This window comes from Odocoileus virginianus, chromosome 9 (genome assembly GCF_023699985.2).
Source record: "Odocoileus virginianus isolate 20LAN1187 ecotype Illinois chromosome 9, Ovbor_1.2, whole genome shotgun sequence".
NCBI classification, from domain to species: Eukaryota; Metazoa; Chordata; class Mammalia; order Artiodactyla; family Cervidae; genus Odocoileus; species Odocoileus virginianus.
The window spans coordinates 49839184-49863146 of record NC_069682.1 but is presented as its reverse complement, the minus strand read 5'-3'; the positions used below and the strand labels follow the sequence as shown (position 1 = coordinate 49863146).

General features: G+C 49.4%; 1 protein-coding gene and 1 non-coding gene across 2 annotated transcripts in view; one reads left to right on the top strand and one right to left on the bottom strand.

The window, feature by feature from the left end:
• PRPF6 (pre-mRNA processing factor 6) overlaps positions 1–23963 on the top strand; it is a 34221-nt gene that overhangs the window by 4775 nt on the left and 5483 nt on the right. The window contains exons 4-14 of the mRNA XM_020875350.2: positions 1664–1742; positions 2212–2388; positions 2586–2741; positions 7990–8084; positions 8507–8663; positions 9407–9569; positions 13587–13705; positions 14370–14588; positions 19183–19305; positions 21202–21323; positions 22752–22890. Coding sequence (XP_020731009.1) covers positions 1664–1742; positions 2212–2388; positions 2586–2741; positions 7990–8084; positions 8507–8663; positions 9407–9569; positions 13587–13705; positions 14370–14588; positions 19183–19305; positions 21202–21323; positions 22752–22890 — 1549 coding nt within the window. The remainder of the gene's footprint in view (positions 1–1663; positions 1743–2211; positions 2389–2585; positions 2742–7989; positions 8085–8506; positions 8664–9406; positions 9570–13586; positions 13706–14369; positions 14589–19182; positions 19306–21201; positions 21324–22751; positions 22891–23963) is intronic.
• Positions 317–423, bottom strand: LOC139036828 (U6 spliceosomal RNA). Its single transcript, XR_011489693.1, has one exon. It is a non-coding gene; the product is annotated as a U6 spliceosomal RNA (small nuclear RNA).

Sequence of the window (23963 nt, the reverse complement as noted above, 5' to 3'; positions counted from 1 at the left end):
ATCATCATTATTTTTTAAATTTATATTTTAATTGGAGGAAAATTACAGTGTTGTGTTGGTTTCTGCCACACAACAATACAAAAATATGGAACACTTCTCGAATTTGTGTGTCATCATAGCACACACATGAATGCATATGTGTGTGCTCAGTCGTGTCTGACTCTCTGAGATCCCATGGACTGTAGCTCGCCAGGCTCTTCTGTCCAGGAATTTCCCAGGCATGAATACTAGAGTGAGTTGCCAATTCCTATTCCAGGGGATCTTCTCAACCCGGGGATCAAACTCGTGTCTCTTGTATCTCCTGCGTTGGCAGGCAGATTCTTGACTACTGCGCCCCCTGGGAAGCCCCATCCTTATGCAGAGGTCATGCTAGTCTTCTCTGTATTGTTCCAATTTTAGTGTATGGGCTGCTGAAGTGAGCACCAAGGGAATTTTTTTAAAAGCACAGTCTTTAACATGCCTGAGTTTATATGTATTGTAATTAAGTGGTTTTGTGTGTTAAAGAAGACTTGATTGCAGTCTTCTGGAATTCATTCATGTAAGAAAACCTGAGTGACATGTATACATCCAGAAAGTTGTATTTAAGTGACTTCAGGCCACAGAGCCTGCACTGTTCAGTTTGCACATTGGCTTGGCCTGCTTCTGCAGGTGGGCTCTGCTGGATCCTTGCAGGCTCAGTTTGTCCTGGGTCTGAGTGGTCCATCTTTGTTAACCTGATAGCTGGTTATCATCGTACTGCCTTTCCCAATCAGGATAGTCAGAACCGCTTTTTGGGCACGTCTCCTAGGCACACACACCCCACCCCACCCCTTTACTGAATTACTGCCCATCTTCCTAGGGTGCCTTTTGTTGCCCTGTCAGTGCATCTGGTGGATTAGAAGTTGGAGCCCAAGGCTTGATTCAAATAACATGGAATGTCTTTGGCCAGAAAACCATGAGCTGTGATGATGGACTGTCTCTGGTCCACAGAGAGGTTTTTGTCTTTTCCAAGCACATCATTCGTCACTGTATTTTCAGATTCCTACCTAACCTTGTGGAGGAAAGCGTGAATCTCAGTGTTGTGATGTCATCACCACTGGACTGGCGTCCCTCTGGTTTAGCTCACTTGGTTGACTCTTTGTCGTCGTTGCCCACTGCTCTCTGTGTTCACACCAGCCTGGCCTGAGTCACCAGGAACCCATTCGGATGGGCAGCTAGGACTATGGTTCATTTTTCCTCCTGAAAGAAGTATCACAAGATGGTCCTACCTTTGAGATTTTATAGAATTTTAAAGCAGTAAATATACTTGTGTCATGGGAGGACATGGCAACCCACTCCAGTATTCTTGCCTGGAGAATACCCAGGACAAAGGACAAAGGAGGCTGACAGGCTACAGCCCATGGGGTCGCAAAAAGTCGGACATGACTGAGCAGCTAAGCACAGCACAACACATACTTGTGTCAGATGCAAGTGTTTGTTGTAATAAGACAACTCTTTAGTTTTTATCAGGTAGCAAATTGAGTTATTTGTGCATGTGTACATTGTTGCCTTAAAATAGATTTGATTTAGCTGGTTAGTGTGTGAAATTACTCTTGTTGGTGATTTAATTAGGAAGGATAATAAAGTGACTTGTTTCAGAATGGATGTCCAGGATTTCTAATGTGTACACACATTTTATTTCTAGGGAGCAAAGGGAGAAGGAAGAAATAGAGAAATACCGCATGGAGCGTCCCAAAATTCAGCAGCAGTTCTCAGATCTCAAAGTGAGCAGACTGGTGACCTGCTGTTCTTCATGCCCTTCCCAGCAGAGAACAGAGCCTGTGGGGCTCAGTGATGAGGCTCTGCTCTGTGTTTTGTTCAGAGGGTGGGAGAAGGGCCCTGCTGGGGTGTGCTTACCTAAGTGCATGTGTGCAGAAAGCATTTTCTCACTAGAGCAGGTTGGACAGAGGAGCTGATTTTCTTGTAACTTTGTGGCTGTGTTGTTTAGATGTCAGGTTTTCTGAGCGTGTCCTCTGGACTTTGACAGAACAGCTTACATCTGAGTGAAGCAGAGCAGATCCAACAGGTTGATTTTTCTAAGTGAAGTAGAGAAATATGTCTGCATCAGAGCCCTTCCTTCAGGCACCATGATTTGGGTGATAGGGGTCAGGGAGAAAGTGGTTTTTGTGGTGCCTATGAAATTCTGCCAGAGAATTAATGTTTTTTTTTTTGGGGGGGGCATGGTGTTTCCAGAGGAAACTGGCAGAAGTCACGGAAGAAGAGTGGCTAAGCATCCCTGAGGTCGGCGACGCCAGAAACAAACGCCAGCGGAATCCCCGCTATGAGAAGCTGACCCCAGTTCCTGACAGTTTCTTTGCCAAACATTTACAGACTGGAGAGAACCACACTTCAGTGGATCCCCGGCAAACTGTGAGCCTCCACAGAGACAGTGGACAGGGCTCCTTCCCGTGTGGTCACACAGACCAGTGGTGGGAGCAGAGGGTGGGCAGGGCAGGGGCTGGAGTCTGTCTGACAGTTCAGATGTCAGGCTCCAGTGGAAAGACTTTGGAGAGATGAGAATGAAATGCGTGAAAATTCAGGCCAGCCTTTTGTCCTTGCTCCCCCAGCAATTTGGAGGCCTGAACACACCATATCCAGGTGGACTGAACACCCCATACCCAGGTGGGATGACACCTGGGTTGATGACACCTGGCACAGGTGAGCTGGACATGAGGAAGATTGGCCAAGCCAGGAACACTCTGATGGACATGAGGCTGAGCCAGGTGAGAGCTTGTGTCATGTGTTATTTTCCTATAGATGATATTAAATAACTTTGTTTTTGCTTATTAAATTTATATACATTTGTGAAAAGTTCACCTTTTGAAGTGCTTTGTCATGTGTTAAACAAACCTGTGATGTGTCCAGTTACACAGAGTGGTAGGATTCTGCCACAGGCTGGTCCTCTGGGGTGGGTACAGGTATGTTGCACTCAGCGCCAGAAGCAAAGGGCCGCCTGGTGTGGTTCTCCTGTTCCCTCAGGGCCTGGGGTCTGTGGCAGGTAACAGGGGGCTGCCGAGGAGCAGCCCAAACAGGCACTCATGACAAGCCACATGCTTAGTGTTGATGTCACTTAATGCCCTTCCCTCTACATGAAAATTAAACGTGTGTGTCCCTCCCACACCTGAGTTGAGTTGTGTCCTTATGGAGTCTTTGCTTGGTTCTTGACTCCAGAAAACCTTGGCTGGATAAAGACCCTTTCACCTTATGACATGCTTGTCAGAAACAGTGAAGGACAATGCTTTCAAATTTGACTACGTACAGATTAAAAACTTTTGCACGACAGAAAGCACTATAAAGTCAAAAGAATCTGCAATTGAGGAAGGAGTTGTCATGCTCATGAAAACCAGACCCAACACTAGTGTGTTGAAGAGAGTGAACCCACACAGATGGATCTGCACACCCACATCACTGGGAACACTTTGTGTTTAACGTTTTTACAGAAAAATTTCACACATACTGAGAAACATAAAAACAGCAGAGTGAACTACTCAACCATTCCTGTTGATGCAGTGTGAAATTTTTACATTTTAATTGAGCTTTTGCTATACTTAAGTTTTTATAGTGAGCAAATATTTTATAGGAGAAAAAAATTGATCCAAAAAATTGCACATTTTTGTATTGCTAAATATGTGTTTATAAACTGGAAAGTAGTTCACTGCGAGTACCATGATTTAGTCTTTGATTGATAGATCCTTTGGGTGGTTTCTACATTTTTGTGATCACAGACTATGTTTTGATGAGCTCCTCGAGCTTCTGTCTTTGCAGATTTAGGTGAATGTTTTTATAGTATTTTTAAAGTGAAATTGTTAGATTGGCATATTTCCACTTAGGTGCCAAAGTGTCTCTCAAAGTCAGGATATCTCACATTCAGCAACATGGAGGAGCTGACCTCTGTCTTTGCCAGTCTGAGGGGCAAAGCCTGTCCCTTGAAGAGCCTCCACTTACTCTGCCTACTTGTTCGTGGTGAAACTGAGTGTCATTTATGTTCCATGGATCTAGTTGTTTATTGTTGTGTGTAGAATGTGGGATTTTTTTTTTTTTTTAAGAAGCCTTTATTGTAATTTTTTGTGCTAAAATATTTTTTAAGATAAAAATTTATAGTTTCAACTATTAAAAATTTTTGTTGTTGTTTTTGGTTGTGCTGGGTCTTAGTAGCTGTGCGTGGGCTTTCTCTAGTTGGAGCAAGCAGGGGCTACTCTTCATTGCGGTGCTCAGGCTTCATTGCAGTGGCTTCTCTCGTTGCAAAGCACAGGTTCAGGCTCACAGGCTTCAGTAGTTGTGGCGCACAGGCTTAGTTGCTCTACGGCATGTGGAATCTTCCTGGATCAGGGGTCAGAAGTATCTCCTCTGCATTGCAGGCAGATTCTTATCTGCCATACCACCAGGGAGGTTCCAGTTTTAACCAGTTTTAAGTGTATAGGTCAGGGGCATTGAGTACATCCATATTGTGCCCCATCACCACCATCATCTCAGAACTTTCTCATCTTCCCAAACTGAGCCTCTCACTCTCCATCCCCTGGCCCACATCCTACGTTCTGTCTGAATTGATTACTCTGGGACCTCATGAATAGGTTCATATAGTGATTGACTTTTGTGATTGTTTTATTTCACTTAGCTTCATTTATGTCCTCAAGGCTCATTCATGTTGTAGCAGGTGTCAGGATTTTCTTCCTTTTTAAAGCTGAGTGAGGGACTGCCCTGGTGGTCCAGTGGCTAAGACTCTGAGCTGTCAATGCAGGGGGCCCAGGTTCCATCCATAGTCAGGCAACTAGATCCTGCAGGCAGCTAATGCCGCAGTTAAAGATCCTGCTTGCCACAATGAAGATTGAGGATCCCAGGTGCCACAACTAAGACCTGGTGCAGCCAAGTAAATAAATAAAAAATAAATATTAAAAAAAAAAAGCTGAATGGTACTCCGTTGTATGTATGTATAAACCACATTTTGTTTACTCTTCCATCTCTCATGACACATCTACCTTTTGGCAATTGTGACAATTGCTGCTATGAGCCTTGGTGTACCTGTTCAGGTCCCTATTTTTACTTCCTTTCAGTATAAACTCAGAAGTGGGATTTCTGGATCATGTGTTAATTCTCGGTTTACTTTTTTGAAGAACCTCCATAATGTTTTCCAGCAGGCCACCACTGTGCAAGGGCTCCAGTTTCTCTGCGTCCTTGACAACACTGGTTATTTTCTGACATTTTCCTAATAGCTGTCCTCATGGGTGTGAGGTAGTAGCTTATTGTGGTTTTCACTGGCATTTCCCTGATTCATGATGATGAACATCTTTTCATGTGCTTGTTGGTCATTTGTATCTCTTTTTTGGAGAGATGTCTGTTCAAGTTATTGGCCCATTTTTTTCAAGAACTTGTTTTTTTGGCTGTGCTGTGTGGCTTGCAGGATCTTGTTTCCCCATTCAGGGATTGAACCTGGGCCTTTGACAGTGAAAGCACTAAGACCTGACCACTGGACTACCAGGGAGTTCCCTGGGTGGTTTGTTTTGTTGAGCTTTAAGAGTTTTCTTTGTATTTTAGATAACAATTCTTTATCCGATATGTCTCCTCTAAATGTTTTCTCCTGGCTGTGGCCTGTCTTCATTCTCTTTGACAGTGTCTTTCACAGACAGAAATTTTTAATTCTGATAAAGTTCAGCTTATCAGTTCTTCCCGTCATGAATTGTCCCTTTTATGTGGTATCTAAAAAGGTTATTGCCAAACCTCAGGTCATGTCAATTTTCTCCTATGTTATTGTCTAGGAGTTTTATAGTTTTGCATCTTATTTAAGTCTGTAATACCCCCTCCTTTTTAAAAAAAACTTAAAACTGCATATAGCATACTAATTTTTAATTTATTTTTTAATTAAATTAAAAAAATTTTTTTGGCTGCCTCGCATGGCATATTAGGTCTTAGTCCCCTGACCAGGGATCACACCTCTGACTCCTACTTTGGAAGTGCAGAGTCTTAACCACTTAACCAGAGTCAGGACCACCAGGGAAATTCTGTGATTCCTTTTGAGTTAACTTTTGTAAAGAGTGTAAAATCTGTGTCTCAATTTATATTTTGTTTTTTAATTAATTAGTTAATTTTTGGCTGTGCCGTGTCTTCATTGCTGCTCAGGCTTTTCTCTAGTTGCGGTATACAGGTTTCTCAACGCAGTGCTTCTCTTGTCGAGCACATGCTTTAGGATGCTCAGGCTTCAGTAGTTGTGGCACGTTGGCTCAGTTGTTGCAGCTCCTGGGCTCCAGAGCACAGGCTCAGTAGTTGTGGTGCACAGGCTTAGTTGCTCTGCAGCGTGTGGAATCCTCCTGGATCAGGGGTCAAACCCGGGTCTTCTGCATTCAGGCTGATTCTTTACCACTGAGCCACAAGGGAAGCCCTTCAGTTCATGTTTTGCATGTGGGTGTCCACTTGTTTCACACCATTTGTCAACAAATTGTGTTGCCTTTGCTCCTTTGTCAGACGTTAGTGGGCTGAACTTGTGTAGAACTATTTCTGGGTTCTCTGTTCTGTTGACCAATTTGTCTTTTTTTCCCCCATTACCACACTGTTGTCATCACTGTACGTCATCATCATTATAAAGTATAATAAGTCTCTGAGTTGGGTTGTATTCTCCAAGTATGTTCTTCTGCTTTCATGTTGCGTTGTCTGTTCTGGATCTCTTACCTCCTCTCCATGTAAACTTTAGAATCAGCTTCTCAGTATCACAGGTAACTTGCGGGGATTTTGACTGGGGATGCTTTGAATCTCCAGATCAAGGTGGGAAGAACTGATATGGCGTGACAGCACTAAACTTTCTGACTGTGAGCATGAGAACTCTCTCTATTGATTTAGTGTTTGATTTCATTCATTAAGATTTTGTAGTTTTCTTCTTATAGATCTTGTACATATTTGTTAGATTAATTGTCTAGGTACGATTGACCCTGAACTTTGTGGGGTTTAGGGGCATTGGCCTGTGTGCACTCAAGGACTGTCCATATGGGTGGTCCCATGGGAGTGGGTTCAGCTGGCTACAAATTGCATAGCACTCTGGTACGGGCTGAGGGGGAGAATCCAAGTGTAAGTGGACCCATGTAGTTCAAACCTGTGGTAAGGGTGCACTGTGTTTCACAGTTTTGGGTACTCCTCTAAGTATTGTTGTGTTTTTACTTTTAGATTCCAAGTGTTCCCTGCTGGTGTATGGGATAGCGATAGGTATTAATCTTGTGTTCCGCAGCCCTGCTGTGACTGCCTGTTAATTCTGGGAGGTTTTTGTTGATTCTTTTGGATATTCTATAGAGATAATCCGTTACCCGCAAATGAAGGGAGTTTGATTTTTTCCTTCTCATTGCTTAAGTTACCTGCAAACAAAGGGAATTTTATTTCTTCTTTCGCATCACTTTTCCTTTCATCCTTTTCTTGCTGCAATTTTGATGATTTTTTACCCAGGCTTTTGTGTGTATGTGTGTGTGTGGTTGTCATGGCAACTTTAAGACTCACAGCTTTTAGAAACAATTAATTTTTTGGCTGTGCCAGGTCTTAGTTGCAGCCTGTGGGATCTAGTTGTCTGACCAGGGATTGAACCCGGGCCTCTGTATTGGGAATGTGGAGTCTTAGCCACTGGACCACCAGGGAAGTCCCTTGTGACTCACAACTTGAGAGAATACTGCAGTGAATTGCTGTGTAAAAACGTAAAGAACACTAGTTGAAGTCTCTGACTTGTGGGTTTCACTCATTCTTGGATGGCCTTATGTTCAGTTGGGATTTCCCCCTGGGACTTTATGGTTTTCTTTTTTTAATGTAAGTTTTTCTTCTGTGTAGGTGAAATTTGTTCATTATTGTTAGAAACTATTGTTTGAGTAAGTTGTTTTCTTCTTTAAAAGTTTCTGTGTCCACTGATAGTTGGGATTATGGAAAGGGGTTTAAGGGACTCTCCAAGGACTTTGTTCCAGGCATTCCTGGCTCTGTCCAACCAACTGGCCTCGGCCTGTCTTGCAGGTGTCTGATTCGGTGAGTGGGCAGACTGTGGTCGACCCCAAAGGCTATCTGACGGATTTGAATTCCATGATTCCGACCCACGGAGGGGACATCAAGTGAGTACCCTGGAGGGCTGGTAGCTGGGTAGGCTCAGGTTCCTGGGAACATACTGGATTTTATTTGAAAATTATGCAGCCAAAATGTGGCTATTCTAAGAAAGAGTGGAATTGATTGATTTTCCATTCAAAGTATGTGGATGTTAAATTTGTTACAGGTAACATTCAAAATCTATGTGTGTGCCAAACTAGTGAGCAGTTTGCTAATTGTCTCCCATGCTTCTGACCTAGCCCTGGTGCTCAGTGCCTGTGTGCATGGAGGTGCAGAAGGCTTGGGAGGGTACCGACCAAGTTCTCACTTGGTTCTGTCACCAGGGACATCTGATGTGACAGTTGGATGTTGTGTCCATGGGGGTGCCTCCTCTGGCCAGGCCCACCCACAGCATGTGGCAGTCTCACCCTGCGCTTTCTTGCCTACACAGTGACATCAAGAAGGCAAGATTGCTTCTCAAGTCTGTTCGGGAGACAAATCCTCACCACCCGCCAGCCTGGATTGCCTCGGCCCGCTTGGAGGAAGTCACTGGCAAGCTGCAAGTGGCTCGGAACCTCATCATGAAAGGGACGGAGATGTGCCCCAAGGTAGGGACCCTCCCGGAGGTCGCACCACACCCTTGAGGGGCCTTGGCATCTAGGCTGCACCAGACGCTGTGGGAGTGAGTTGGACTTAAAGGGGATTCCTTGCCCCCTTTTCGTGTCGAAGCTCCAGGCAGTGGGCCGGGGAGGGAGGAAGAGGGGGGGAAAAAGCAGGAAAGGGCTTTTCCTGCTTATTTTCACTTGGAGTGAAAACTTGACTGCCACTTGTTCAACAGATAACCTTAATGATAGAGAGCAAGACTGGTTAGCCCTTCCCCTTCCTGACATCAGAACCTGGAGATGGGCCTCACCCTTACGGGCTGTGATGATCAACTCTAGAAAGTCCTGAGACCCTCAGGGCTATAGGCTGACTGTGAAGGCTGGGGCACCCTGACAGTGAGAGGTGTCCTGTGAATTCTTCCCCCAGACATGAGCATTGATCCAAAACTCCCCAGCAGATTCATGACCGCCTGCCTGTGTGTCCCCACACTGTCCATGGGGTGACTTCTTACCCGGAAGACTGCCTGTCCTCTCCTCACAGTGTGGTGATGTGTCTTTCCCATGCACAGACATGCTGTAGCCACATTCCCATGTGTGGGGGTTTCAGGATTCTCTGGGGCAGGCGTGCCCATGGGTCTGATGGGCACCCATCAGCCCCTCCTGTTTCTGAGACTCGCGTGTGCCCTTTGGGGGTGCCTACCACCCGGCTAGCCTGACATACCTCACCAACCTGTTCTTCTGTCCCGCAGAGTGAGGATGTGTGGCTGGAGGCAGCCAGGTTGCAGCCTGGAGACACAGCCAAGGCTGTGGTGGCCCAAGCTGTCCGTCACCTCCCGCAGTCCGTTAGGATTTACATCAGAGCAGCTGAGCTGGAAACAGACATCCGCGCCAAAAAGCGGGTTCTTCGTAAAGGTGAGCTTCCCTTAGCATCCTGGCAGGAGTCATGCTGCCGGGCTGCATCCCTGAAGGTGAAGGGGTGCCACCTCCCTGCCCCAGTGCTGGCCAGGGGAGCTGCCTCGCCACTGATTAGCTCAGGCTCTGCTCGAAGGGTTCGAGAGTGGTGGATGTTTTTCAGGTCTTATTTTGGGCTGTGTTGGTCCTATCCTTGGACAGTCTTCAGGGTAACTTCTGGTTGTGATGCTTGGGCTGGGAGCTTATGCCTGCCTCTTCCTGCTACATGACCTTGCTTGGGGGCAGTTGCTCTGTGTCCCTGGTGGGCCACACTGGGCCCGCTGTGCCGAGTGAGGGAGCTGCTTGAAGCGGCTTCATGGGTGCTGGCTGTCCTGTCTCTTGCCCCTGGCTGGCAGGAGGTGCCACTTGGTTCTGAATCTTTACTGCCTGGGTTGTCGCACCACAGAGGCACGTTAATTAGCTCCTTCTCATCTTGTGAAGCTCCTGCAAGGCAGTGTGTTGGCTTATGGGCCATTGGCTCGTGTCACTGAATGGTTTGCACATCAGGGAAACTGAGTCCACCTGGGAATCACTGCCAAGACAGAGCTTCTGTGGGTAGTTTGTCTTTCATTATTGCAGGAGTGAGCAAAGAACAGTGTTGCTCCTTGATTGGAGCTGTGGGGAGGTGCTGCTGGTGGCGCTTGTTCCAGATTCATCACCTGCTGGTTGGAGGCCTGACCTGGAGTAAGCCTGTGCTGATAGCTGGTTCCCTCTGAATTGTAACACGGGTAAATTAGGTGTGTTTTATGGAATTGAGGGTAGCTTGTAGTGGACGGTCTGAAGTGTATGTTTGCATGAGCCATCGGAGGCACTGGGGTTGTGAACTGCAGCTTCTGACGCTTTGCTTTGTGTTTGATAGGGGCCAGGTGGTGGCCACCTTGTGTGTGACCCTGAATGTGCGTGAGTATGTGTACATTCCAGTGTGTTGTCCTCTCTTGGGTCTGGTTTCTTGATTGCAGCCCCGTTGCACTTAAACTGAGGCTGGGGTGGAAAGTTAGCACCTGTCTTGGTTTATAAAAATCAGCTCATCTCTTTTTAGCCAGGAAAATAGTTCTCTAATGACAAACACATTAAACTCGGGGTAATTAGCACTATTTGTTTAGGAATGCTCTTCTGAATTTCCCCTGCCACAGTGTGATGGATGGTCAGGATGGCTTTGTGGCCACTCCCTATTCACCCCCAGATTACCTGGGTTCACTTCCAGTTGGCTTCAGATTTGGAGAGGGAACTAGGCCTGGAAGGGGACTGCCAGAGGGTGTCGAGGGATTGGTTTCCAGGCTGTCTGGGGTCTCAAGGGCAGTGGGCCCCCCTGTTTTCCTTTCTCTCGGGCTTCCCCAAAGTGGGGAGATCATGGAACCCTCAGCTGGCGTCTGCCCTGCTCTGCGGGCCTAGTCCTGACTTGACCCCCTCATCAGAGTGTTTCCACAAACAGTGCTCTTTCTCCAGGTGCCAGGGGCTCAGCTGGAGAGGCCTGCTTTAGCTCCAGGGAACCCTGACACCGCTGTGGGAAGGATCTGATGTGTGGAGACTGAGGACATTTCCTTCCATCAGTGACTGGGGCGGACTCTGTGCTGGCCCTCAGTGTCTGCATGAGCTCTGGGTTTCAGCTAGTGCAGCCAGCGTCCTGGTCCTGTGTTGGGAGAATTTGAGCTTCATGTGCTGCTCTGAGACCTGAGACCTTAGGTGACTGAGTAGCATGGGACGGGTGCTTGACTTCAAACTGTATGTTGTCATACATGAGGACTCACGTGGGCCCAGCTGCAACTACTTCCTGTGGGCTGCACTCATGATGGTGTCAGCTCCATGTTTCTCTGCTGGTCCTGCAGGCCTGGAGTGTGAAGTGGTTTTGTCCCCAGACTGTGCACTCTTAGCTTGCAAGTAAGCACAGGGGTGGCAGCACGTTTCCGTTGCTGGGCCTGCAGGTTCTCTAATTCAAACTGCTCCTCTCCTGCCCAGGCTGGCCCTTCCTCTCTGGCAGGCCACAGCTTCTGGTGATGACCTTGACCCAGCGTGGTGGCTAGTCTCTGGGCAACACCCCGGCGAGAGCTGGATTGCTCAGCAGTAGTCTGCTTTAGCTGCAATCCTGTGGGCTATTGATAAAGTGCCAGTGGAGGAGTTCCCAGTCTCTCCTGAGAAGTGGGGATAGCCCTGGGTGTTATACCCATCACTGAGTGAAATTAATGACCCCGGGTCCACTGGAATGCAGTGTGACCTTGCAAAAGGGGCAGGCGAGGTGGGAGGCCTCCTTCTCTGACATCACTGCTGAGGGACCGTCCCCTTGGTAGTCTTGCTTTCTTGGGCTGCTTTCTGGTGACTGTCACTCCAGGAAGCGGGACGGCACTGCCAGGCCTCAGGATGCTTGGAGCTGTGGTTGCAGTCTCCCCTCTCGTACATGGTGGCAGCTTGGTCTCACCGTAGGGGTCAGGGCTCATGTTGCCAGCTAGGCTGGTCCAGCAATACCTGGAGGCCAGAGAGCTGGGTCAGCCTCAGCCTCCGTTGCATGAGAACTGTGGCCACAAATCTTGGTGGAGGCATTGTCCCTTGGGACAAGACCTCTGGATGGTCGCGTTCAAATGCGTGGGGACAGGGACCAGGCTCCCCCAGGCGCAGTGACATGTAGCCCAGGGCTGCTTGCCTGTCAGAAGCCCTCCTGGCCCATGGGTTCTGGCAGAGTGAGAAGCACCTCTGTCACCACATGTGGCTTCCTGCAAGGGTCCCTCATCTGGCACCAGCCAGTGCTGGACTGAGTGACAGGTGTGGTCAGGCCTTGGAAGTCCAGGGGCTGAGCCCTTGGCCACACCTCTTTTGCAGGCTGTGGTGGCGCTGTGATCCTTCAGAGGCCTGGGCCCCAGCCTGGGGTGTTGTCTTCCATGGCAAGTGGTTCTGGAGTGGCAGCTTGATTTTTGTCATAGTGGGGAGGTCCCCATGAGCCCTGGACCTTGGGAACCTTTGAAACTGACTTGGGGTAGGCCCTGGGGGTCCTGGAGTGTCTCCCCTCCTCCAGCCCAGTTGTCTAAAGCATCTGGGCATGTACTGCTTCCTGCTCAGGAGCCAGAGGGCTGTGTGGCTACCTGGAGCCAACGTCATCTGGTTTGGCTGTGGGAAAGGAGGGGCACCTGTTTGCAGGGCCTGTAGAGGGGAAGAGAAGGGGTGCCCTGTTTATAGGCCTGTAAGGAAGGGGATTTGCTTCCACTGGAGGAGGAACATAAGAGAGACTCTGGGTCCACTGATGCTGCATCATGGAATCTAGTGTCTTGTTTCCCACGAGCTTGGCCCATGTGTTTTCTAGAAAGAAGAGTTCCTTTGGGTGCTGTTCTGGCTTCCTGTCTTCATCGGCTCTTAGTCACCATCACTCCTGCCAGGAGCTGCCAGAGTCCTTGCCTCGTCCTCCCCAGTGCCTTGCTGTGGGACTTTGTTTCAGCTATCTAATGTTTTGGCCTTTTTGGTAAATTGCATCTGAAGGAAGGGCTGTGCTTGTTAAACAGAGATTTGGAAGTTTCTGGACTGCAGGATGTCTTGGCCTCTCCTGCTGGCCCCCCTTCCCCACTGCACCCGGGGGTGCAGCACGTGGTTCCTTTGTTCTCGCATCCCCTGGGGTGCAGGGAGGACCCCTACTCTGCCGACCTGGGCAGGCGTGGACCCCAGAGTTGTTGGCATGTTTTTTCCCCACGGCTCACACGTGGCCTGGCAAAACTGGCCCTTCCTGGGTGGCAGGTGCCTCGTCTTCTGATGTTGATCTTCAAGTGTGAACAGGCGTGAGATGATGCACAGCCCCTTCTGCCACCTTGCTTGCTGATTCGGGGCATCCGTACTGGCCTCTTTGGTGTCTGTCTAGACTCAAGGGACCCATGTGAAGTCCTGGCCTGTCCCCAGGGCAGAGACCATCTGGCTGTGCTGGCAGCCACGTCCTCTGCGACACAGTGTCCTGCTTTCGCTTCCCTTTTTCTGTGACCTGGTTTTTTGTTCGACCTTTCCCAGCCCTTGAGCATGTTCCAAATTCAGTTCGCTTGTGGAAGGCGGCTGTGGAGCTGGAAGAGCCAGAAGACGCTAGAATCATGCTCAGCCGAGCTGTGGAGTGCTGCCCCACCAGCGTGGAGGTGAGTCTCCCACCCCGAGGGGGCCTGAGCCTTGAGCTCACCACGGGGAACTCTGTGCTGAGTGCTCTCCTGCAGGGAGCAGCCCTTCTGGTTCAGCTCCAGGTTTGTCAGTGGGGCTTGAGGGTGAAGTGGTGGGGGGTGGGGAGCTTGTCTTCCCAGCTGGGGGTGGCTCTACCTCAGAGCCACTTGGATTGCTTGAGTTTTAGGTTTCCGGTTCATAGCATTCTCTGAAATGACTTTTGGTCGTGGGTCTATGATGTCCAGCCTGTTTTTAATTATCTTATGTGTGTTGTGAAATTCTCCAAACAAAATTAATCTTAATTTATTTACATAAAAATAAATAGAGCCCATACACATTTTTGGTGATGAAATGTTGAGAATCAAAAGTTGGAGTGTGAGTACTCCAGGCAGCTGAACACCGTGCCCTTTCAGTCGGTGAGGTGACAGTCTTGTCCTGATACTGTGTACCTTTTACCAGTGATTGGAATGTGGGACTGAGGGCCTGTCACCTAGCCACTAGATCAGTCAGCAGTGTAATCACACAGCTTTCGGATGAGAAGGAAGTGCTACTGCACATGATCCCGGGCCCTGTTTAAATGGGCCTTGGGAGCTCGTGCTGCATCCCGTGGAGGGTGCCCCTGACTTGATGGGTCTCTCCTTGCAGCTCTGGCTCGCCCTGGCGAGGCTGGAGACCTACGAGAATGCCCGCAAGGTCTTAAATAAGGCCCGGGAGAACATCCCTACAGATCGCCACATCTGGATCACGGCCGCCAAACTAGAGGAGGCCAACGGTAACACGCAGATGGTGGAGAAGATCATTGACCGCGCCATCACCTCCCTGCGTGCCAATGGTGTGGAGATTAACCGCGAGCAGTGGATCCAGGTGAGGTCAGCAGGTACTGTGGTGTCCACTTTAAGCATGGATGCCCTCCTGCTCATTAGAGTCCCTTGGAGGGCTGGGACTTCGGGGTGGCACCTGAAAGGTGTGTCCTCAAGCTGGCAGGCAAAGAAGGCATGGGGTGCCTCTCGTGTCATCGCTTTTGGCTTCTGTGGTGTGAAAGCTTGAGCAACTGAGGGAGACTTTAGCATTTTGACACGTACGGTCTGCCCTGCTTTTCCAGGAGAGAATATGGTTTAAGAGAGAATGAGTTTTAGCGCATCTGTCACTTTTCTTGACTATGGCCAGCCAGGTCTCTGAAGGTGTTCTAACCCAGCCAGCAGGCCAGGTACACTCTCCCACCTCCTCCTCCCACTGCATGAGCCATTGCATGGGCAGCCAGGAAAAGTGCCTCTTTACCTGCATCCGCCTCACTCTGTCAGGAGGAGCCCTACAGCCAGCCCCTGTGCTTCACCATTGCCTCTCAGCCTCGGAAGAGGGCCCAGACCCTGCCCCTCTCCTTGTGCCCCTGCTGCCACTGTTCTGCTTACCCTCCTCCCAGTGGCCCCTCTGCTGCTCCAGGTGTCATCGCTGAGGGCACCTCCCTCTCCCCAAGGAAAGGGTGTTGGATTGCTGTGTCCTGCTCCTGGGCCCCTGCAGCAGTACTGTTCTCTGCCCTTCCTGTGGTGCGCATACTTTACAATTTTGGGTGCAAGGCTTCATGTATACCCCTGAAGTCTCATCGTCTGAATTCAGCCCCTTTATTAATATTTGTTCAGTGCTGTCTAACCATGTCATTCCCATTTTGACATTCTCATACCTTCATGTGGATCCAGTTTTCAGCTGGTGGCCTTTTTCTTCTGCCTGACGGACTTTGTGACCATTTTTTACAAGCAGGCCTGCTGATATTCAGTTCTTCCAGCCTTTAAATGTCTGTTAAGAGTCTTTACTTCATCTTGTTTACTTCATCTGATGAAGGAAGCTTCATCATGTTTCCTCTCAGTGTGGAGGTCTAGGTTGGCAGTCTTTCCTTTCAGTGTTTTTTAAAGACACTGTTCTTGCTGGCCTTGTTTCCAGTGAGACACCTGCTGTCATCTTTGCTCTTCTGTACATATATCTCTTTTTAAAAAATTTTAATTAAATTTTTTAAAATGTTTCTAAATAAAAAGATTTAGAAATGCTTTAAGGATTTTTTTATATCATTGGTCTTGAGCAGTTTGATTGTAATTTGCTTTGTGTGGTTTTCTTCATGTTTCTTGTGTTTGGAGTTCAGTGTCTTGGATCTGTGGATTTCCAAATTGTATCAAATTTGGAAAATTTGTGTCCCCTGTTTCTTCTGCTCAACCTCTTGCAGGTATGGTTATGAGGGTTTGCTCCTCTGTTTTCTAAGATTTTTATTTTTTTGGTGTTTACATTTAGGTCTGTGATCCATTTGCATTAAGAGTTGAGCTTCATGCCTTTATAAGTGCAAGGCCTATCATCTGGCTCTGCTGGGTCTCCCCCCGGTGAGTCTCCCCCCACAGTCCAGCGCTGTTGTGGAGAACCATGGTCCTGTGTGTGGAAGTTCACTTCCAAGTCTCTGTCCTCCACTGGGCTGTGCATCTGTGTTGTGCCAGCACCACTGTGTCCTGCATACTGTGGCTTTGTAGGAAGCTTTCAAATCAGGAAGTAAGTCCTCCTGCTTTGTTATTTATAGATTGTTTTGGCTGTGCTTGGTTCTTGTGTTTTCATATGAACTTTAGGATCAACTTGTCAGATCCTGCAAAATAGGCAGAAGGGATATTGATAGACATGGCATAGAATCTGTAGATCAGTTTGGGGACTATTGCTGTCCTAATAGTAGTAACTCTTCCAATCCGTGGGATGTCTTTCCATTCATTTAGTTCTTTTAAAACTTAAAAAAAAAAAAGATTTATTTAATTTGGGGAGCTCTGCTGGGTCTTCGTTGCTTCGCATGGGCTTTCTCTAGTTCTAGTGCGCAGGGGCTGCTCTTTTTTATGGTGTGTGGGCTTCTCATTGCAGTGGCTTCTCTTATTGCACAGCATGGGCTCTAGGGCTCAGGGCTTCAGTAGTTGGAACTCGGGTTCTTGAGCACAGGCTCAGCAGTTGTGGTACATAGGCTTAGTTGCTCTGTGGCATGTGGGATCCTCCTGAAGCAGGGATCGAACTTGTGTATCCTGCATTGCGAGGTGGACTGTTAGCCACTGGACCACAAGGGAAGCCCCTAAAATTTTTTTCAATAATGTTTTAGCATACTAGTATTGCACTTACTTTATGTATTCTAAAGTGTTTTACAATTTTTCATACTGTCATAAATGGGATTTTTTCTTAATTTCATTTTCAGGTTGTTCGTTGCTAGTGTATAGGAGTATAGTTGATTTTTTTTTTTAGTTGATTTTTAAATATTGATCTTATGTCCTGCAAAATCATTTATTGAATTGTAATACTTCCAGTGGATTCTTTAGGATTTTCTGTATATTGAATCATGTTGTGTGCAAATACAGGTTTACTACCTTTCCAATCTGGGTGCATTTTAAAATATATATATTTATTTTGGGCTATGTTGGGTCTTAGTTGCGGCACTCAAGATCATCCATTGCAGTGCATGGGGCTTCTCTCTAATTGTGGTGCACGGGTTCAGTAGTTGCCACGTGGCATGTGGGTTCTTAGTTCCCCCACCAAGGATTAAACCTGTGTCCCCTGCATTGGAAAGCAGATTCTTAACCACTGGACCACCAAAGAAGTCCCTGGATGCCTTTATTCCTGTTTAATTGCCCTGGTTAGGGCCTCAGGACATGCTGAAGAGCAGTGGTGAGAGCCCCCTCTGGTTCTGGGAGACGTCTGGTCTTTCCTGTGGGTGTGATGTGAGCTCGTCTGCTCACTGATGTTCTGATTCATCTTATATGACTTCTGTTGCTTTGTCCTCACGTTTCACTAATCTTTTCTTCTGTAATGTCTCATCTGCTGTGATTGAGGACATTTTTTCATCTCAGATCTTACCTTTTTCACTAACAGGAAATTTGGTTGTTTTAAAAACCTTCTTTGACTTGTTTCAAGTTGCCACACAGCAATTTGCCACCCATGGATCATGGTTATAATAGTTGTTCTAGTGTCCTTATCTGGGCCCGTCAGAGTTGATTTTGGTAGATGTTCTCCCCTCATTATGGATTGTCTTTCCCTGATAACCTTTCATTTGTCACATTTTCCCTTGTGGGGCCCAGGTGCTTTTGTGCCTCTGTGAACATTCTGGGCTCTGGTGTTGGACCTTGATTCTGTTACTGAAAGTGTTGTGACCCTGTGGGTCTTGCCTCAACACTTGCTGGGTGGGACCAACTGCAGTCAGTGGGGCAGTTTGGTACTCAGCCCTCTGTAGAGGCAGCCTCTCTGGGTTTCTGCTCAGGGCCTTGTGTCTCCTGGGGATATCCGCTTTGGCTGGTGGGAACAGGTGCTGTCCTGGACACACCTGTGTTCTGAGGAACGCTCCTGCTCATCCTTTTGGACAGTTCTTTCTCTCCCTTCTGTGCTGGTTTGTGCTCAGTGGAGACTGTGGGGGACTCTGTGCAGACTGGCTGCCTGGGCCATCTCCCTGGGCGGCTCTCCTCCCTCGTGCCAGGTGCTCTGTGCTCTGCCCCCAGTGGAGGGCCAGCCTGGGCCACCTCCTGAGCCTTTGGCCTTGGCTCTGCTCTGCCTGGGATGCTTTTCCCTTCACAGCCAGGGCAAGGGAAGCCTGACTCAGCCTGTCCCACCAGCCTAGGGTCTCTCGGTGACAGCAGTAGCAGGGTGCTTCTTACTCTGTTAGCCATTGCAAATGGTGTCCTAGCGCACCCATCATTTGGCATGAATGGGAATATATTCCTTAAAACACTTTGCTGGGTGAGCCTCTGTGAGTTTTGTTTTGATCTAGAGCTTGAAGTTGCCCTCAATAGAGGTCGTCCCTGCATCCGTTCCACCTCTGCCTGCATCTCCATGTTGTGGTGTGATGTTTGTGAGTGAGCCCTGGTTTTTGCCTTGCTGGTCCTACCTGCCCGCCACGCAGGAGCCTCAGGATACTTGGTGTCTCATCTCTGAACCATGGCTGTCCTCTCTGCTCGTTCCGAGGATTGTTCTGCTGAAGTTCAGTGCTCTTCTGCTGCACACCCTGCTCCCCACCTGCCGGAGCGCCTCAGTAGCTGGCTACTGTCTGGCTTTCCTTGCGCTGGGCTCTGTACCCCCAGCAGGTCTCTCTCTTGGGTTAGAGCGGCTTTTCCTTTTGTCCATTTTGAATCTGGAGCCAGGCTGACTGTACGAACATGTGTGACAGTATGAACGTGTTATTCCCACTGCTGTGGAACTTTCCTGTAGCCACCAGGTTGCCTTCTCTAGCACTTGGTACACGTTAGGTGCTTCTGTGATATTTGTTAAATGAATAGGTTGGGGGTGTGAAGCACTTAACCTGCAGTGAGGCAGGAAAGGATGCTTCACAGTGGGTGGCAGCGTCGGGGCCCTGAGGGTACAGGAACCCTCAGGGCCTGTTCCTGCAGCCCTCTCCCTGGGGCCCAGTGTCTGTCTGCGAGACCCCTGCAGCTCTGGACAGTGAGTTCAGTTCTGTGCCCTCTTTCAGGATGCTGAGGAGTGTGACAAGGCTGGGAGTGTGGCCACCTGCCAGGCAGTTATGCGTGCTGTTATCGGGATTGGCATTGAGGAGGAAGACCGGAAGCACACGTGGATGGAAGATGCCGACAGCGTGAGTGTGGCTAGTGGGAGTGTGCGTTGTGGGGAACGGGGTGTGGTTTGGAAATCTTTCTGATCTGCTGATTTTTAAATGTAGTCACAACTGTAAGGAGCATAGTTCTCTATTAACTGAGGTCTGCTGCAGAGGTGGGGTGTGAGCGCTCACTACCCTGACCTGGCCCAGTTCCCTTGCTTTCCCAGCTCTTCACCCCTGACCTCTGGACATCCCCCACCCCCATCTCTGCTATAACCTGCATTTCAGAAAACACCTGCATGTGAAGCATGCACTTTGAGGAGACTCCCTTAAGTGGTGTTCCAGAGACGAGATTATGGGCTCAAGATCGATAAACATATTTAAGGCTTTTAAAACCTTAAATTTGTTCCTCTCTTTTTAATAGCCTTTTATTTTAAAATAACTTTAGACTTACAGAAAAGTTACAAAACTGTGTGAAGAATTCTTTTAAGCCCTTCACCTAGATGCCCCCACATTTACCAATTTCAGTACACGCCTTTTTCTTCTCCACATGTGCACATGCTTGCTCACACGTGGCCTTTATTTTCCCTGAAGTATTTGAGACCACATCACACATGTGGTGACCCTTCTCCTTTAAACACTTCAGTGTGTTTCTTTCAAAGGAACCTTCTCTTGTGCAACCACAGCACAGCTATCAGACTCAGGAGATCAGCGTTGATTAGGACCAGGAGGATATAATCTGGGGCCTTATTCAGATCTCACTGAGGCGCTCACTGAATGCTTTTTGGGTTTTGGTGGAGAAACTACCCAGGGTCACATGTGCAGTGTCCATGACCCTGAGTCTGAGTGGGGGAGGGAGCTTTGATCTGTCATCTTTTTTCATGATTCTGACTTTCTTGAGGGTACTGACCCCTTGGTTTGGTCTCCACACTGTGTCCTCATGGTGGGTTCTCCTCTTTGTGGGACTCTGTCCTGCTGGGTGGGTGGGGGCACACTCAGCTCTAAGTAGCCCAGGGGTGTCTGCTAGCTTCCTCCATAGGAGGCTGCTGCGGACCTTTGTAACTCATGTTCTGTGGGGAGACCTTGAGACTGCATAAATGTGCCATTTCTTAGCAAACCGGCCCTATAGTTTGTGGGTCGGTTAGTGCTACTTTTGACCTGAGTCAGTTATTACTACAGGATGTGTCAGGTGCTGGTTTTCTAGATATCATGGCACCTGTGTTTGATGAGGGATGCTTAGCTGGACTCCTACCAGCAGAGCTTTCCTTTCTCCCTTGTCCACTTGGGCCTTCACCTCGTCCTCCAGTCCCTGGAGATAGGCCATGGCTGCTGTCTGCAGCTCACTGGGTGTCTCATTTGTAAGCTGGGTGTCTTGTGAGCACTGACGACGCTCTAATGTCAACTGTCGTGGCTTAAAGGCTTTTTGTTATGTGACATTAAGACAGAAAAATTGTGAAGGATGACCTAACAGTCTCCCGCAGTCTCCACCCTGGGAGTAGATCAGCAAATGGGCAGCACAGCCCAGCTCCTTCTGGTCGTTGAACCCTTTTAATTCTGAGTGTGGGCTTGAACTTCATGCTTTATCTCTTACCTCATCTCTTGACAACATGGGGGCCTCAGTGGGTGTCACCCTGCAGATGTCAGATTAGGGAGCAGAACCCTCAAGCTCTCTCAGACTTTCTTCTGTTTCTCTGTTGTCTCTTTGTTTGGGTTGGAGTAGGCCTGTCCTCAGTGCTGTGTGGCCTGCAGGAGGAGCAGAAGCCCTTGGTGCTCAGTATTACCCCAGGGGCAGGCCGGTCCACCAACCTCCTGGAGTCCTAGCCCCAGAGTCTTTGTAACGGGCTTCCAGGGCCTGGGTCAGGAGTTGTGGAGCGGGTACCCCTCCTGGGTTGGTGGCACCCAGTCCCCTCACTCCTCTCCCCTCTCTCCATCTAGTGCGTGGCCCACAACGCCCTGGAGTGTGCCCGAGCTATCTACGCCTACGCCCTGCAGGTCTTCCCCAGCAAGAAGAGCGTGTGGCTGCGGGCCGCATACTTCGAGAAGAACCATGGCACCAGGTATGTGGGAGGCCTGCCACCCTGTGCTGCATTTAGGCCTCATCCCCATGGGTGGGCGAGAGCCACATTGGAGGTCAGGCCTCTGCAACGAGGGGTGGACTCTCCTGTGGCAGTTGGGCTGTTCAGCCGAGCTGTCTTTCTGGCACCTTTTGTGATAGCATTCCTGCTGCTGTACAGTTGAGGAGCCAAGGCACTGAGGGACCCGTCTGCCTGCAGTGAGCTGGGAGCACTGGGGTCCTAGGGCTCCCTGGGGCAGGGCTGGGGCCCCGAGGCCCCCGTCTGTGGGGCTCTGGCTTCAGCAGCGTGGGCGGTGCGGCATCTGGGCCCAGGGAGGCCTGTTTTTGATTTCAGCTGTGCTGGATTTGGGTTTGAGCTGGTTTTTGTGCTCTGAGGAGGTCCATGACAATTTTATTTAATTGTTCTCTTTAATTGAAAAAACCTTTTGTGTCTGCCTTATTGGCTGTAAGTGCTGATTGAATTAGATGTTGCAATTCAGTCAGCAGTTAGGTGGGCAGCCTCTGCTTGGATCCTCTACCGCATCCTCTGTGTTTGGGCCTTGCTGGTCCCACCTGGGCTACAGCTGGGAGCATGGGGCCTCTGTTGCTTTGCTTTTGTCTCATTCAGTCTCAGGCTCAGGAGTCGCTTGATGTTCCTGAACGTCCCCCCACCCCACACACACCCCGACTAGCTGCACTGTGTCTTGCAGTTAACTCCTTTGGGCACGTTTTGAAATGACTGTGTAAGTTCATCCAACTGTCCTGTCCAGAGCAGGGCCTTGCCTGCAGGTCTTCGTCCCTGGGCTCAGGGGCAGTTCCCATCCCCCGGGTCTGGTGCCTATGGTAGGCTGAGGAAGCCGAGCCTTCTTGTTCTGGTGTCAGGCTTCACACCACACAGAGCAACTCCGTGTGCTCACTCAATCTTGCAGAGACCTGAGGAGAACATCTGTGCCAGGGGTGTGCCAGGGTGGTGGGCCACACAGGGTTGGGGCTTCATACCTGAAACCCGGGCTTCATGCTTGATAGTGACCTAAAATAACTTCCTTCCAGAAATAAGACAGTTTCTCTGGATGCCAAAGAGTAGGTACAGGTTGTAATCTTTATTGGCGGATCTGTGGTTAGAGATGAAAAGGCCCCCGGCTTCCAGACCACGAAGTTATCGCGCCTCCGGGACACCCGGCTATAAAAGGCTCCCTTGAGAAGCTCCATCAGACTCTGCTGTTTGAACAATGCGTGGCTTTGTAGCACCCTCCTCAGTAGTTGATTTTAGAGCCTTTATGGAGAGAAAAGATTTCCCCACACTCTCCCCATTGTAAAAGTCTGGTAAATCATTTATAGCATCGAACTTTGAAGCAGTAACTGTCTTTTCAGCACTCGTGGCCTAGCTGCAAGTGGCCCGTGTGCTTGTGGTGACCGTCCCCCTGTCTTGCAGGGAGTCACTGGAGGCCTTGCTGCAGCGGGCCGTGGCCCACTGCCCCAAAGCAGAGGTGCTGTGGCTCATGGGCGCCAAGTCCAAGTGGCTGGCCGGGGACGTGCCTGCGGCGAGGAGTATCCTGGCTCTGGCCTTCCAGGTAGGTGAGGGGTGGGCCATGGCCCGAGGGCTCCAGGGTCCAGTGCCCGCCTCCCTTGAGCCCTTCCTGCATTATTGACAGGAGCTGACCTGAGAGGCGGAGGATGGTCTGATGCAGGGAGTTCAGGTGCTCTGGGGGCAGCTGGGGCCCTGAGGGGGTCTGAGAGCAGGAAAAATGGCCCGGGTGATGGATACCTACCTCTTGTTTGCTGCCATTCAGTGTGACCCTGGGCTCAGTGTTCCACAGCATAGACTCAGGGAGACAGGAAGGCTGGGACAGCCAGCGGAGAGCCCTGTTCCCGCACAGGTCCCCTCCTAGGTGCACGTGAGGCTGTCTGGTACTGCGGGAGGAAGTCCTGTCCCTGCACTGGAGCACAGGCACCTGGGCTGGGTCCCACGTGGGCCGCCTGTTGCCGCCCAGGCTGTCAGTGGGTGGAGCTGTGTTTGTGGAGGGTGGCTTCGTGGTTGGTGCCGGGAGCTCTGCATTTTTCTCTTGATTTTTATTGTCACATGGAACATCCTAGTAGTTTTTGACAGCAAGGTTCAGTCAGCGGTTTCCAGCATGCTTTTCTATTAACTGGAAAGACGATGTCACCCTGTGGTTTTCATCTAGGCTGGCATAGTGACGCCTGTCTCTTGCTGAGTGAATATGTGGAGGGATCTGGCCTGGGCTTCCCTCTGCTCTCGTGTCTGTTTGGGCGCCCTGGGTGGAGGACGCCGCTGCTCTCTGGGTGGTTCTGGTCCTTCCCACCACCGCCAGGCAGTGCTGCCTGTGTTCTGCGCTCTCCTCTCCTTACCTGTCTCTGGGGCTGCTTCTCAGGTTTGGGGACATGGTCAGGCTGAGTGTGCCCAGCAGGTGACTGTGCTTTCAGGAGACTGGAGGGCACTGCCCATATGTCTGCTGGACTCTGGGTTGTACGTGGCCTAGTCCCGACCCTGGGAATATAGTCTGTGATAACCCGGGCATCCTTCTGTCCTTCCCACACTGACACACTGGGTGGCCAGTTCCTCATCCCCAGGCTTGGGAGCAAGCAGGATTGGGTGGGTGGATCCATGTAGGTGAGACATGAGTAA